General features: G+C 41.6%; 1 protein-coding gene across 1 annotated transcript in view; it reads right to left on the bottom strand.

Moving 5' to 3' along the window:
• Positions 1-15,891, bottom strand: part of MYBPC3 (myosin binding protein C3) — a 64,240-nt gene that overhangs the window by 24,144 nt on the left and 24,205 nt on the right. Inside the window, exons 13-23 of the mRNA XM_077928554.1 lie at positions 15,599-15,731; positions 15,335-15,337; positions 14,854-14,978; positions 14,220-14,325; positions 10,615-10,781; positions 10,084-10,249; positions 8,872-8,978; positions 3,860-3,889; positions 3,600-3,736; positions 1,342-1,485; positions 72-231 (exon numbers count right to left, since the gene is read on the bottom strand). Coding sequence (XP_077784680.1) covers positions 72-231; positions 1,342-1,485; positions 3,600-3,736; positions 3,860-3,889; positions 8,872-8,978; positions 10,084-10,249; positions 10,615-10,781; positions 14,220-14,325; positions 14,854-14,978; positions 15,335-15,337; positions 15,599-15,731 — 1,278 coding nt within the window. The remainder of the gene's footprint in view (positions 1-71; positions 232-1,341; positions 1,486-3,599; positions 3,737-3,859; positions 3,890-8,871; positions 8,979-10,083; positions 10,250-10,614; positions 10,782-14,219; positions 14,326-14,853; positions 14,979-15,334; positions 15,338-15,598; positions 15,732-15,891) is intronic.

Genomic DNA, 15,891 nt, shown 5'->3' with positions numbered 1-15,891 from the left:
GTTAGGCTGGCAGAGAGAAGACTTGGCTCACTTGTACCAGGCTTTAGAAAGTGCCCATCTGCCTTGCTTACCAATCACTTTGACAGTGATATCAGCTGTATCTTCCCCTGCTGGGTTCTTAAGCGTAACTCTGTAGACTCCCTCGTCTTCCTTCTCAGCTCCTTCAATGGTGAACACACAATGGTCTTCAAACATCTCTACACGGGCTCGGCCTTCGGAATCAGAGAAGACCTGTGAGCAGTTATGGGGTGAAAGGTTGTTATGTTATGTTGCTTCCGTTCTTAAAGGTAAAGGTAAAGGTACCCCTGCCCGTACGGGCCAGTCTTGACAGACTCTAGGGTTGTGCGCTCATCTCACTCTATAGGCGCTGTCCGCAGACACTTCCGGGTCACATGGCCAGCATGACAAGCTGCATCTGGCAAGCCAGCGCAGCACACGGAACACCGTTTACCTTCCCACTGGTAAGCGGTCCCTATTTATCTACTTGCACCCGGGAGTGCTTTCGAACTGCTAGGTTGGCAGGCGCTGGGACCGAACGACGGGAGCGCACCCCGCCGCGGGGATTCGAACCGCCAACCATGCGATTCTTAGACCGAGGTAAAGTTCACAAACCAGGACACTACTTCCGGTTTTGCAGAGTAAACCAAATAGTTCATAAACGGGGGTTTTCCTAAAACCGAGGTACCACTGTATGTGTCATTGATCTGTGCTGGGAACAGATTGAGCCACTTGTTCTTTCTCCCTCACCAGCAGAGATCTGGGAAGACCAAATAGTTCCTGGTAGTAGACCTTAACTGACCCACACTGGATTTGGATGGGTGACTATAGACACTCCCTCCCTAGTCATCACAATGTGATTTTGGATGGATGGAGTTCTGAAACAGTTTCTGGCTTTGTTCTTTGGTTTCCCTATGCCCAGTTTTAGAAAGGGCTCAGAGGGATCCTGCTCTAGTACTCTTCTAATGACAGTGTGAGGTTATTGCCACTCCACAGATCCTTGCACACAGCAGCAGGCTGTATACACATGATTCTCTTTTCCCTCCCTCCCTCTCTCCACAAGGATCTCTGCACATTTAGCTGCGGAACAGATAAATAGTGCTTGGCTGGCAGCCCTGTAAGTTTAGAAGGGTTGCTCAAGTTCAAAAACTCTGAGTCCAAAGAGAGACAGATTTCAAGGAAATACCTTAAACAAATATTTTAAAATAGCAATTTATTATGCAAGAGATCAGCTTTCCTATTTTCTCCAGCATTGTTAATTACTGAATTCATGACAGAGTCACCAAGACTCTTTATTAAGAACCAGATATCTCTGTTCAACTGGTTGAAGAACAAAGAACTTGCCTTGTTGTCGTTATTTAAATCTCCTGTGCCTGTAATATCTTTGGATTGGTCACTTAGCAGCACTAGCTCGTTGTTCTGGAAGAGACACAAAACACAGGAAGAGTGGGGAAACATCTGGAAGGCACCATGTTGTCTAGCCCTGAACTAGGAGATATAAGCAAGGAGATACACAATTTCTCCCCCATGAAGTACAATGGCAAAAGGAAGGGCAGCTAATTTACTTCTCTCTGCATTGATTGCTATAAGAGTCTCCCTTCAGGTTTAAAAGCAGCAAGCCTAGTGCCATATGCAGTTACCATCTACTGAATCAGGCCATTGGCTTATCCAGCTCAGTCTTCCATCTAACAAACCACAGCTTTTCAAGATGGAGGTCTTTCCTGGCATTAGTATCTGAGACCCTTTGAGCAACAGAATCCGTTCCAGAAGACTGTTCGACTTCCAAAACGTTCAAAAACTGAAGATCAAAGGGCGGCCAGCAAAATCCATTGGGAAAAAAAGGAGAAACGGGCCTCAGAAGCCATTCGACTTCTGAGGCGTGTTCGAAAATGGAAGCATTCACTTCCGGGTTGTTGGCATTTGGGTTCTGAATTGTTCGTCAGCAGAGACATCTGAGAACTGAGGTTCCACTGTATAAGGAAAGGAAATTTAAAAAGAAAGAATAAAAATTAAAGAAAGCTGAATAGAAAGTAAAGGTTGGATGTAAGGAATTAAACCATGCAGAATCTCCTGATATTTTGAATAAATAAATAAATAAACAAACATTGAACTAGCAGGTTCTGTGTGGGTTTGCCAAGTCACATATCAGAATTCCCCCCAAAATGTTCTACGGCTTAAATAAAACCACATGTTCTGAAGATGTGCAGAAAAGAATTGCGGTGTCAAAAACTGTTCCCCAGTTCACGAAAGACCTGTAAAGAATGGGAAATAACTGCCATATTATACCCCCTCCTCTTATTCACCTTAAGCATGTGCAAGTTCTAATAATGTCCACTTGAAACTATGCGGGAGGCCAAGATGAGAGAGGGGTGCGAGATGAGATAAATGCTGACAGCTGGAAGTGTCAGGTCTTGCCAACAAGCAAGCGGGAAAAGCCTGTGGAAGGAAGACCCACAGGAGGTGGGTTGGACCCTCAAAGCAACTGCCATGGAGGGGGCATTTCTCCCCATTCCATGATCACACACCTTATTTTACAGCAAAGGGACAGAGAAGCCCAGTTGATAATAAGGGCCACAAGAGGTCAGCCTTGCACTACACAAATAGAAATGTTAGAAATGCAAAGGCCTTGAGAATCCTGAGAGATTCCATTCCATTTTCTCCCATTACTATGTGGTCCAGAATATTCCTTTGAACTTCCTGCAGTTTTTCCAAACACATAATGCTGGGTGTTTAACTTTATAGTCCTAAATCTCCTTCCAAGTCTCATTGGGGGAAAGTCGTCTGCATTTTATAAATTCACACAAGCAATCGAAGCTCGCAGCATCCTTGTTCTTCAGATGAACTCCATACGGAAAAGTCTAGCAGAACTGCTGCCAAGATGCTTCAAACAGGAAATGGTCCCACGAGAAGAAATGGGATTCTAAAGATTTCTATATGCAGTGAAACCCCAGAGGAAGAAGGGCTGTGCTCTGCATGCAAAAGACTTTGTGTTCAATCTCTGACTTCACTGGGTAGGGCTGGGAGAAACCCCTGTCTGAAACCCTGGAGAGCAAACATTGGGATGGATCAATGGCCTGACTCAATAGGAAGGAAGGAAGGAAGGAAGGAAGGAAGGAAAGAAGGAAGGAAGGAAGGAAGGAAGGATATATATATATATGATCATTCCCTCATACGTTGATCCTCCATTGTTGAGTAACTGTTTGGATTAGTCACAAGAAGCAATGATCCATGATAAATGATTAAAACATAAATAGTAGCATTTCCACGTGTTCATCAGATGGGAGATAAGTGCAATGAACATAAATGTGGGAACACATCCACTATCACAAAGGGGGTTGACCTTGTTGCTTGGACTGCTATCCTCAACAAACTCAGAACTGAAGCTGCTTTGACCATTTTGAAGTTGCCTTTTTTTAAAGTGCTTACTTGGAATGGTAAACGTTATATATATATTTTTATTTTAGAACACACATTAAAGTCAATATCTTTTCAAGTAACCATTTCTTTTTATTTTATCAATCCAGTTATAATTCTGAAATAAAATAAGGCATAAGAACATACGTGCTTGAGCTGAACCATCTTGGACACGGTGACATTTTTACCTTGTTTACTTTCTGCCAGATCACTGTGGGTACTGGATCTCCTGATATGGGTACATCAAGTCTCAACTTGTTTCCAGCCACCACAATTATGGTGTCAGGAGACTGGCCCATGCAGTCCAGGCGAATTTTGGGAGGTTCTGCAGCAAAAGCATAGAGGCAAAGAAGCATTTTCTAGCGTTACTGAGGATTACTCAAAGATTCAATTTTATTTTGCCTTTCTCCCATTTCACTGACTTGTGAATGGCACATATTGCCCTTACCGTGTCTAGGCACAAAGTCAATCTTAACCTCTGGAAAAGAAAGAAAAAGGATCAAATGTATCTGAAAGTTTTTATTGCATTATTTATTATTTTTATATCCCACCCTTTCCTCCACTCAGGAGAAGAGAGTGGCTAACAACACAAATTAAATCAATCAATAATAAACCGTCATCAGAGCCATAAAATCACAGTAAAACACAGTAAAATCAACAACAGATCTTTAGAACTGCACCCCAAAGTCAGTTCCCCTGTTGGATGTGAAAATGGACCAATCATAGGCTCATTTTAAAAATGCATAAACAATAACCTCTCGTGATGTAAAGCTGTCAACATTAGGAGAAGCAGGTAAGAAAATCAGGATACAATGCAAGGAACGTTGTCCTTAATTTTTGCCTAAAAGTGATTCGTCTCAGCAGTTCTGGTGCCTTTATGACAACAGATGACTGTACTTTGTGAATACTTGGGATTATATATTTTCTATCTGCTGAAACAGTTCATACACTATCCTGTCACATGCCTTTCACCCCCAGAGCTGCATGCTTGTTGGGGGACCAGGTGTCGGGCTCCCCATACCCCAACCCATATAAATAAGAGACCAGTAAGACTGGCTTGGGGTCAAAACAGGACACAACTTTATTGAACACAGATGAAAGAGGTTTGGCTTGGACATGGGGCCATCTAAATACTTTTGGCTCACCCGCTGGAAGTGACGTGTGGTCAATCCAGGTGGGGGTTCCTAAGACTTACATAAAATAGGGCAACCCCCGCAGGGACCATCGTCTGGGGGTTTGCTTTTGGGGCTGGCCCTGCCTCAGCATGTAGCCACAGCCACTCCCCCCAGATCCCTTTAATGGGATACTCCAGTGTTTGGAGGGGCAAGCGGCAATTACAGCCTCCCCTCCATCCAAAATAAAGGATTTCCCCAATGCCCAACTGCCAACTGAGAACAGCTAGTGCCCCAAATGTGGGCTGCTTAAATGGGCAAGGGTTCTGAGGGATCTGAGTGAAACCTACCCACTCCGCCGGCTCCATCCCTTGGCACAGCCCAAGTCCCAGCCTGTATCCTCATTGGCCAATGCAAGCTAGGATTGGGTTCCTGATAGGTGGAGGGGGTTAACTTTATTTTTTGGGTTAACTTATGAATCTTTACCAAACACAAATAATTTTCTTATGTGAGGGTACAATCTCACCAAAGTCAAGCACTGAAGACACATTTATTTAATTTCAATGGGAGAAATTTAAGCACATGTTCAGCTCTCCTGTTGAAATTAAAAGGACAAAAGTGCTTAACTTTGAACTGTACTGTAAATAAGCGCTGAGCTACACTTTTTACATAGGACTGCAGACAGGAATATTTTTGAGTGCTTCCCCATTTACATACAGTGGGGGGGGGGGTATTTGATCCCCTGCTTGTGCAGGTCCACAATCTTGTCCCTGACATCCTTGGACAGCTCTTTGGTCTTGGTCATGGTGGCTACTTTGGAATCTGCTGGACTGATTGCTTCTGTCAACAGGTGTCTTTTGTACAGGTTCTGTAATGAGCTGGGATTACAGCTACAATTAACCTACCATTAAAATTATGGACTGGTCTTTCTTTGTCAGAGGGCAAACGGGCAAATTTAGCAGGGGATCAAATACTTTCCCCCCTCACTGTAAGCACATCAAGGAGAGGCCTAGGCTACCCCCCCGAAAAGTTTTGTTTTTTTTAATACAAGGAAGCATTCAAAAATATAGCTCCCTCAACTGCAATTTGGAGTTGTACTACCCAGAATTCTACCTTCTTTAGTTCTTGGTTCTTTTCTTTTGCTAGTGCTACTTCTCTCATATTCAGCCTTTCACTTGATATTGTGCCTTCTTCTATCATCCCATATGACCCTGTTTCTATAACCAACACTCTCACACACTCCTGACTTTCCCTGTATCCAAACTGCCTTAGATTTGTCTCCCCAGTACACACACAATTTAATTTATTCACCAATTTGCATTTCTGTTGCTGCTAACTTAACCATGTCATTTGTTCAATGTGCATAACACAGAATCCTAGATCCATGGAGCTGAGAGAGATCAAAAAATTAACTACTCCAAATGTTTATCCTTAGCCTGGATTCTCCATACATCAAACCATCTGTCATAGTTTATATCAATCCCTTCCCCTCAGACAATTAATTCACATCAACCAGCTTATAGGCAAGTATGCAGGAGTTAGCACACTGTCATAAATTTCCATGGGAAAGAAAGCATTTTGTGAAACAATGCTGATTGCTCAAAGAGATCTTTCCCATTGGCTCAGGTAGCCCAGATTTCTATTTCAGGCTTTGTGGTGTTGCATCAATGCAGGCGCACAGTGTGCTATATCTAAGGCATGTACTTGCCAGTACAGCAAGGCTTAGGAATGGTCAGAAGTGACCTGCACATTTCCATAGCCATGACCATCTGTCCTAACACTTCTCCATCTGGCACCTTCTCCTTTTTTAAAATGAAATTCTTGAGACATTAGATAGCCACCACCCTTCTCCAACCATTGGCTTCAAGACCTCTACTGGAATTCCATCTGACTCATGCTTCTTTTCATTTTTAATTTGAACAGCTGTTTCTCCATTTGCTCAGTTGGATGGAGGCACTTCTTGTTTTTTGTTTCGTACTAGGTGTGCACTTGCACACACTTGACACTCAGCATACTTGAGGATCATGCCTATTCCTTTTCTGATCACTGCTAGTCCAAACTGCAGTCCAGGGTCTAGAACAGGGCTGTGAGATAAATTCTTTCTTTCTTTCTTTCTTTCTTTCTTTCTTTCTTTCTTTCTTTCTTTCTTTGATATTTTAATGAGAAACTAATTCACAACTATACATAACCCAAAACACATTTTATCATATGAAATTCACATATATCTGAATTTTGTAGAGCAGCTTTCCACCCAAATAATAATAATAATAATAATAATAATAATAATAATAATAATAAGTTGTTGTTGTTGTTTATACCCCGCCCATCTGGCTGGGCTTCCCCAGCCACTTTGGGCAGCTTCCAACAAAATATTAAAATACAGTAACGCACCAAACATTAAAAGCTTCCCTAAGCAGGGCTGCCTTCAGATGTCTTCTAAAAGTCTGGTGCATGTACTGGAGGAAAAAATGCATTAAATGTATACATCCATGAAGTAATATACATTAGGGAAAAATTGCTTGCAAAAATGTGTATCTGAGGCAAAACTGTATACCAAGGTGTTGGGGGAAAATTGTACTAAAAATGCTACTAAATTTTCATGAGGATTTTTTATTAAATGGGCACACTGCTGTGGAAATGTGGAGGATTTAAGACTGGAAAAATAAGAAATGGAAAGAAACCAAAACAGACAATTTTTTCCACATGCCCCTAATGTGTGGATGGGCCAAGGCTTATCCTGAACAGTACAATCCACATCCTTTCAAACAGTCCTATAGATGAGGTTAATGGATATGGTTTGTACTAGTCGGGGGGGGGGGGGTTAGACAGCACCAATGACACAATGATCAACAATTAAAAACCCTTTATATTTTGAGCATATATATCTGCCAAATGGGAATGAAACTGAACAGTACCTATAAATATGAATGAGAGCAGAAGCTATAATGGATTTTCCATATACAGCAAACACTGAAATAAATTGCTAGCACAATACTGTTTGTCCTATGACTTGCCATAAAGTAATGGGAAGGTAAATGCACACATTGAGCACCTGCAGACTTGAGGCTCTCCATTTATTGCAGTAGAAGACTATGTACAAAGATTGGTCCTCTACACCAAAAACAGTACAAAAGCTATTCAGAAGAGATTGCTGGCTTGGAGTAAGACTTTCTTGCAGATGAGCTATATCCTCCTGGAAGAATGCCCCTGCCTATTATTATCAAAACAAGGATAGATTTTCCTCTTATGGGTTTTAGAATTAGCTTCTAGGAAACAGCAGTTTATAATGCTGGAATTGTTTCTATGCACTAAATTCAGAAACAACCTTTACACCATGGTGATAATCTAATGCACAGTTATGTGCACATAAATTCCACTGAGATCAATAGGCTTAATTGCACCTAATTCTGCTGGTTCACAGCCAAAACTATAGGAAAGTGAAAGCTACTCATTATTGTTGTGTGTGCTTTTCTCTATATATTTAATTTCAGTTTAATTGTGGCATCCAGTGTTGACCTTCCCATAATTTGGTCAATACCACAATTCTTTTCATAACTTTCTCTATTAACAGTTACAGATGGGTAGCCATGTTGGTCTGCCATAGTCAAAACAAAAAAAATTCCCTTCCAGTAGCACCTTAAAGACCAACTAAGTTAGTTCTTGGTATGAGCTTTCGTGTGCATGCACACTTCTTCAGATACACTGAATCTGTGTATCTGAAGAAGTGTGCATGCACACGAAAGCTCATACCAAGAACTAACTTAGTTGGTCTTTAAGGTGCTACTGGAAGGATTTTTTTTTTCTCTATTAAGGTACAGTGGTACCTCGGGTTACATACGCTTCAGGTTACAGACTCCGCTAACCCAGAAATAGTACTTCAGGTTAAGAACTTTGCTTCAGGATGAGAACAGAAATTGTGCTCCGGCGGCACGGCGGCAGGAGGCGGCGCCATTAGCTAAAGTAGTGCTTCAGGTTAAGAACAGTTTCAGGTTATGAACGGACCTCCAGAATGAATTAAGTACCTAACCCGAGGTACCACTGTATAAGATATTTATCCACAGAGTTCCTGTGGTGCTACATAAGGCAATTAGAGGGATTAAAAAATTCAGTCAAAAAGTGGGCTGACATTTTAAATAAAAACATTTGGCCTAATGCCCATGCTTGGAGATATCCCTATTAGGGTAGAGAAGAACCTTATTTCACCCTTACTGCCACAGTGGACACACAGAGATGCGCAGTACTAAGGTGCTTTGAAGCTCACGCATCACCAAGAAGGAATCTCCCGTTTCATCTTCACACAAAGTGAACATTCCCACCAAGAACAGAAATTAGATTCCAGAACACTTACCCAAGAAACGAAGATGGGCTGAGAGATTATATGCAAATCCTTCGGGTATAAAAGAATAATCAGCTTCGTCTTCTGGAGTTACATCATCAATGGTTAGTTTATGGATTCTGATATTGCAAAAATACAAAATACAAGCTTTGTTTGGGTCCACTCACCTCCGTACAGGATAAATCCCATCCCCAGAGTAGATGGATGGGTAAGAAAGAATGCCACATGCATATATACGCATGCATATTCTATATTATAATAAATAAGTATAAATAGTGTGGAACCTATTATCACAAACTTTATTAAGATGTCGCCCCATTCAAATCAACTCGACTAGTGTTTCAATCCCGTGAACTGCAGGTGCGGCACCTGTGCTCAAAGAGATCCGTATAAGGCACAACAAAATCCTAATTTCACTCCTCCTCCATGATATCCATACACAAACACTGTGCTGAATCATTACAGGTCATGGTAGGGAATAGGAAGTGTCTGAGTGTGCCTTCAGCACCCTTGTGTCTTCCTCTGTGCTCTGCTTAGTGAACAAATTCACTTTTCTTGGCCAAGTTGAAGGAGAAAAACTTGAGAACTGTAGACACACCTCCCATTCCCTATAACAACATTGCGTACTGTCTGCACATACATGTCACAGAATAGGGGAATCCATCCTTCTATGGACTGCAATGGGCTTGGTTGAGCTCTAGGTATATTACTATATGTTTGAGGGCATTTCATAAAGTAGCAGCCATTTCCAGTATACAGTATGGGCAATTGTATTACCACAAATGCCACAGTGACCGGAATGCAAAAATCGTCAGCCTTCACAGGGGCTTGTCTGAAAACTGGAGAAAGATCTGTTCCCAGAGATTCATGAATCATTCACTGTAACATAACCACACCCTTTGTACAACTCTTCCAAACTAATACACACACTCCTCACGTCAATTTAAACACCCACAAAGCACAATACGAAGGCATTCCCAGATATCTCCTTGCCATTCAGAGGGAAGGTTGCATTCTCCCTCTGAGTAAAATTAGAATATAATATTGGGTTATATACAACTGCTCTCTCTCACCACATACCATCTTATCACATATTCTCTCCACCCAAAGGAAAGTACTACTACTAACACCACCAATTTATTATTGCTACTTCTATTACTATTAGCAGCTTGTTACTCAAGCAACTTACAGCACCCTGGCTTAATTTTCTGAAGCACGACTTACCTGCCAATATGAGAGATTTTAGTCCGCTCATTTGGAATCACCTCCTTCCCATTTTTCAGCCAGATGCCTTTCACATTCTCGTCAGAAACCTCACACTTGAACACGGCCTGGTCCCTTGCCTTCACCGTCAGGTCTGCGATACTTTGGTACACCTCCAGCTTCTTCTCTGAGATCACGAAATTTGCGGATGGAGCAACACAAACACCAGAAGGTCAGAGGTCAACCAAGCACCGAAGCTGTGGATGTGTCTTTTACAAAAAGAAGAGGCTAAAGGAACTGTTTTGGGAAAGGTGAAATAGGAAGAGACATCCAGAGCACGTGGGACTTTAACAGGACTTGATAAGCAAGCACCTGTTGTTATCAGGATATCTATTACATCCGGCACATGGGCCTAACAATCCCCATAATATGCTTTGAAGGCCTGCACAATTAGCTGTCCTACAATTAGCCATCTAGCTAACGGCCGTTTCCCAGCCACAAAGTGGTTTACCAGCCGCCATACATTATAAAAAAGTTCCTTTTGTATCTCACCTTGCACGATCAATTCAGCAACAGACTCCCCACCATTAGTCTTTGCTTTGTAATGCCCATTATCCTCCTTGGTGGATTCATTAATGATGAGGTAATGCTTTTTTCCATCCTTTTTGAACCGGTATTTGAATGCTTCTTCCCGGGTCAGCTCCACTCCGTCCTTCTCCCTACAGGTATGAAATATTGTTACACCTCTCCGTAATGCTCAGCAACAGGGCAGTCGGCTCCTGTTCATATAGCACAAGTTCATGGTCCATGGGTATGTTACCCATGATCTTTGAGGGATTATCAGAAGTAGTGGATGCACCTGTGAACCTGCACATCCAGCCTCAGGTTGGGAGGACAGGATTGGAGACATTTTTGGGTAATTTTGTGCAGACATGCTCATCAAAATGCTGTCTTAGCTTCCCTGTGTGATTCTAGTGAAACCAGATGTCTCCCTGCTTCTTCATATGCAAAATGAGCACAAGTTTATTCCAATATATGCGGTATGGAAAGAAAAACCTTCCATGTGGATGGAATTTGAATGTAGCAGTAATAGGGCTATTTATTTATTTATTTATTATTATTATTATTATTATTATTATTATTATTATTATTATTATTATTATTTGTTCTTCAATTTATTATCCACCCTTCACATAGGGTCCCAGGTTACAATAATATATAGCACAAAAACATTATATATGACTGAATATGACAAGACTGAATATTCACTCTTGTACTAATTTTATGGTTTTGATTTTCCTTTTCAGAAAGGGAAAAATATTTTCTCCATGTTGATTTCATGTTTGACGCCAACAAGGATTCATTTCTGGTACTCTTGAAATGATGAAGAACAATGTTAGATCCTGAACTATTTTAGAGGTTTGGTGAAAATTTGAGAGTTCTTCCTCTGGCTTTGCCTCCATTTAAAGCTGGGACAGCTGCACTTCTACCCTTGTCTGCTGCCCATTCCACAGCTATCAATACTCTATAATGAGTATTTATATTTCAGGGAGCAGCCATGAGCCACAGGATCAGATAGTGGCAGCTGCAATATGTTTTGGGAAGGATTAGATACTCCCATACCCATATACACCCACACACCCCACACAGTATGATATCTCCAGACATCCTTATATGAACACCAAACAACAAATGTACATCTGTGCTATATTTTCATACATGCAACGTACATACAGTCACCAGTTGCATGGGCCTATTTATCTCCCCCCCCCCCCAAAGAACAGATGATAACACTTAAGTTTGATGAATCCTATAAGTATTGCAGCAACAGCTAGCAGTTTTGTTCTTGCACTCTGGGTTGGCCCTATCATTAGGCAAAGTAAGACAGTGGCCACAGACAGGGGGTACTGGGGCTCAGCAGATGCTTCTCCCTGGTTGTTTCTGCCCTCCTAGGTCCACACCTTGGTTGTAGGAGCATCTCCACCCCCATTGTACAGCCCAGACACTGAGGTCCAGCTCTGAGGGCCTTCTGGAGGTTCCCTCACTGCGAGAAATGAGGTTACAGGAAACCAGGCAGAGGGCCTACTTGGTAGTGGCGCCCGCCCTGTGGAGCGCCCTCCCAACAGATGTCAAGGAAATAAACAACTATCTGACTCTTAGAAGATATCTGAAGGCAACCCTGCTTAGGGAAGTTTTTAATGTTTGATTATTTTATTGTGTTTTTAATATTCTGTTGGAAGCCGCCCAGAGTGGCTGGGGAAATCCAGCCAGATGGGTGGGGTATAAATAAATTATTATTATTATTATTATTATTATTATTATTATTATTATTATTTAGTAATGCTTGCTTGTTAATGGCCTGGACTGACTTGCGAGGCTATATTGTTTTAGATGCCAACTGAAAACTATTTTTATTTCAGCAAGCCTACCCAGATATACTGCAGAATTTAGTTATCTATGCTTGTTTTTACTGATTTCATCTGTGTTTTTATTAACAATTACCTTATGTATAACAATTACCTTATGTATAAGGTACCTTACATTATTAATAATTACCTTATGTATAACAGTTTTGTGGGCTTCGTTTTGGCTGTGTTTTATTGATAATTTTTATTATGTACACAGCTTTGTGATTTGAGCTGTTTGTAAATCTTTCTAAATAAATTCATAAAAGAAATGAAAACAGACTAAGCAAGCAGGCAAAGAGGGAGCCAGCCCTGTCCACTTTCTCCAGCACGCACCCTGTAAGAGTGTGTGTGTGTGTGTGTGTGTGTGTGTGCGTGTGCGTGTGTGTGTGTGTGTGTCATTCTGCTGCCGTGACAGATTCTGGTGCCACTTTTGATGCATTGCAGTATTTGTTTGAGCAGGCAGTAAGCAGCTATCATGTAGAGAGGTGAGCAAGTGTTGCAAATAGAACTGTCTAGGGCAAAGAACCTGCCCTGCACCCGTTCCAAGCTGTCCTCAAGTTCAGTGGAGGACACTGTCCCGTTGCCAATGTTCAAGTAAGACTCAAGTGCCAGTTTGGTCAGCTTCTTTTGTGTAATGAGGAGCACCCTCTTGCCCTTTTCCTCAGGAAGGGCTGGTTGACACATTAGAACAGCCACATGGCACCACACATCAGTTGTAAGGCAATGATGGGGGTTGTTGGGGTGGGGTTTCCATTGCAGTATATTTACTTGATTTTAATGGTTGTTTTCTGCTTCACTGAATTTTGTATTGTGCCTTGTGAACTGCTTTGATTTTTTTTATGAATGAAAAGCTGTATTTAAGCTGTTTTGAAACAATAAAAGAAGGTGCAGATTAGCTTACTATGCAGATAATGTTGATGAATTTATACCCTGTATTTTAATGAGAGTGCACAAGGTGGCTTACATATAAGCAATAACAACAAAACAACAAAGCAACAGCAGTTAAAAAAAACATCTTAGGTATTAAAAAAAAAAGCCTGGGAAACTGCAAAATACTCAACAAAATCAAGATTCTGAAAGACCCAAAATCTTCACTCCGTGCTTAAAAGCAAACAGAACAGGCTAAGTAGACCTCTCTTGGGAAGCCATTTTACTTCTTGGGTGCCACTACCAGCAAGTCCTTCTCCCAGACACCAAACTGATGCTAAGAGATTCTCTCTGTGAGTCAGCATGGGTGTGGCTGATTTTAATGCTTTTCCAGATTGATTTAGGAAGGGGCACTGAGGGTAGAGCATAGTCATTTGTCTTTTTCTGCTCTGGGCAGCCATTTTGTGTTATGTGATGACAGCCATTTTGTGACTGGGGCCCTTCTCAAAATTCAAAATGTGCCCACTGACCCAAAGACATTAGCACCCCCTTAACTAAGTAACTTAAGGCAAATAAATAAATCCTTGCACCACACTTCAAATGTGTTATGTTTTCTTTCCTACTTGTAGATCTTCTTAGAAAACCACAACAGCCTTTAGACCTATCTTTAAAATGGAATGTGAGGGTCAGTTAGAATATCTTTCTGACCTTGGGACCCCTTCCTCTGCTTATTGCCTGTTCTGTCTTCTCTCTTTGGTCATGCAAGAGGGGTGATGGGCACTTGTGTGATAGTTTTGAGCCCCTAGGACTCTGGAGGGCAATTGTTCTCTTTTCTTAGTCATTCAGGAAGTAGGAACCCCCCACTTCTCCCCAGCTTCTTACCACTTCACAGTAGCCCCTTCTTCTGACACTTCAATTTCAAACTCCACTCTTTCACCAACCATGACCACCTGGTCTTCCAGAGAATGAGTAATCAAGACAGGAGGCTCTAGAAACGGGGAGGAAACCTAATTTCAGAGAGAGAGGAATGCAGAGGAAAACAAAAACCCTTGGAACTCGCATCCAGCTTTCCCAGCTGATGGTCAGCTGTAGCTATATGAATAGCAGGTCCTTACACTCCCAGAGTTCTTTCCAATTTGGCTGAGATGCCAAATTACATAACTGACTTTCTTACATAAACCATTTCCCTTCATTTCTTTGTAACTATAAATCAGGACTTTGGCACACTTGATTGTTCTTTGTAACCTAAGACTGCCTAAATCCTCCCTTAAAACTAAAATGTAGAAAATTCTGGCGTAAACCAGAATAAAGTCTCAAAAGAAAGAGAATGGGAAGGTGGAAGGGAAGAAGCAGGTTAAGTTTCTGAGTCCCTTCAAATGAAAATATTGGGCTCCACTGGCACAACAGGAGTTCCATTTCCCCTCCTCCCCCTACACACCCCTCAAAATCTGCTACAGATCAATCTGCTGGACCCTTTTCTGATCCCAATAAAATGGTGGTTATGAATTATGCTTACCTCTGACAAAGAGTTCTGTGAAAGTCTTCTCCTCGCCAATCACACACTGATATGCTGCATCATCAGCCAGTGAGCAGTGGTTGATGGTCAGAATCCTTTTGTTCCCAAGAGCCTCAAAAATGTATCTGGTGAAATGCAAAGAGAACTCAAAGGTATCAAAAGAGAAGGAATCCTAATCTTCACCACCCTGTCTTCTATCATGACAAATCATGATAGAAAATCATGATTTTGACTAGATGCCCCCATCCTGGTGTAGTTAAGTGGGAAGACGCACCTTATCCCTTCCTCCCTTTGCCTCCCTGATGGCACACAGAGCCCCAACAGAAGTAATTCATCCCTTGGGACATGCATAAAGGAACACTATGGACCAAACAACACTGATGTTGATAATGGGCTTATTGTATAACAACTTTGCCAGGATATCGTAAAGAAAGGCAAATTAACTGAATCACAAATGGGAAAGAATGACATGAGAACTTACTTGCTAAGAGACAGACCAGTGATTGGGTTCAGTTCCAGGTGCAGAGATTGAAAGAGGGGGAAACAAAATCAGACAGTCATTCAAATCTGCCTATTAATTCACAATCCTTCCATCCAATTATATCCACTATATAGACCCTTCATTATTCTCTCCACTTTTCTTTCTGATAGACCCTATTTTTCTTCTCCCCCCCCCCGTCTGATAATGACTCGAGCTTCTATAGCCCACACTTTCCCATTAGTATTTATTGCTTTTTTTAAATACCCGCCGCTGACTTGGATCTCTTGCCCATTCTTCAACCATTTCACTTCATCATCTGGGTTAGCAAGTTCCACCATTAATTTGATCTTCTGTCCTTTGTCAGTCTGGTAGGCAGGTTCCAGTCTCTTGGCAAAGGCTGGGGAAGAAACAGTTTATGTAATCAAACTCTGCCGACAGGGGTTAGCTCAGTCAGTAGAGCATGAGACTCTTAATCTCAGGTTTATGGGTTCAAGCCCTACATTGGGCTAAAGATAAGGAGAACTGAACTGAAGATTGGAAAAAATGAGAAATTGAGA

This window comes from Podarcis muralis, chromosome 1 (genome assembly GCF_964188315.1).
Source record: "Podarcis muralis chromosome 1, rPodMur119.hap1.1, whole genome shotgun sequence".
NCBI lineage: Eukaryota > Metazoa > Chordata > Lepidosauria > Squamata > Lacertidae > Podarcis > Podarcis muralis.
This window is presented reverse-complemented; position numbering and strand designations above follow the sequence as displayed.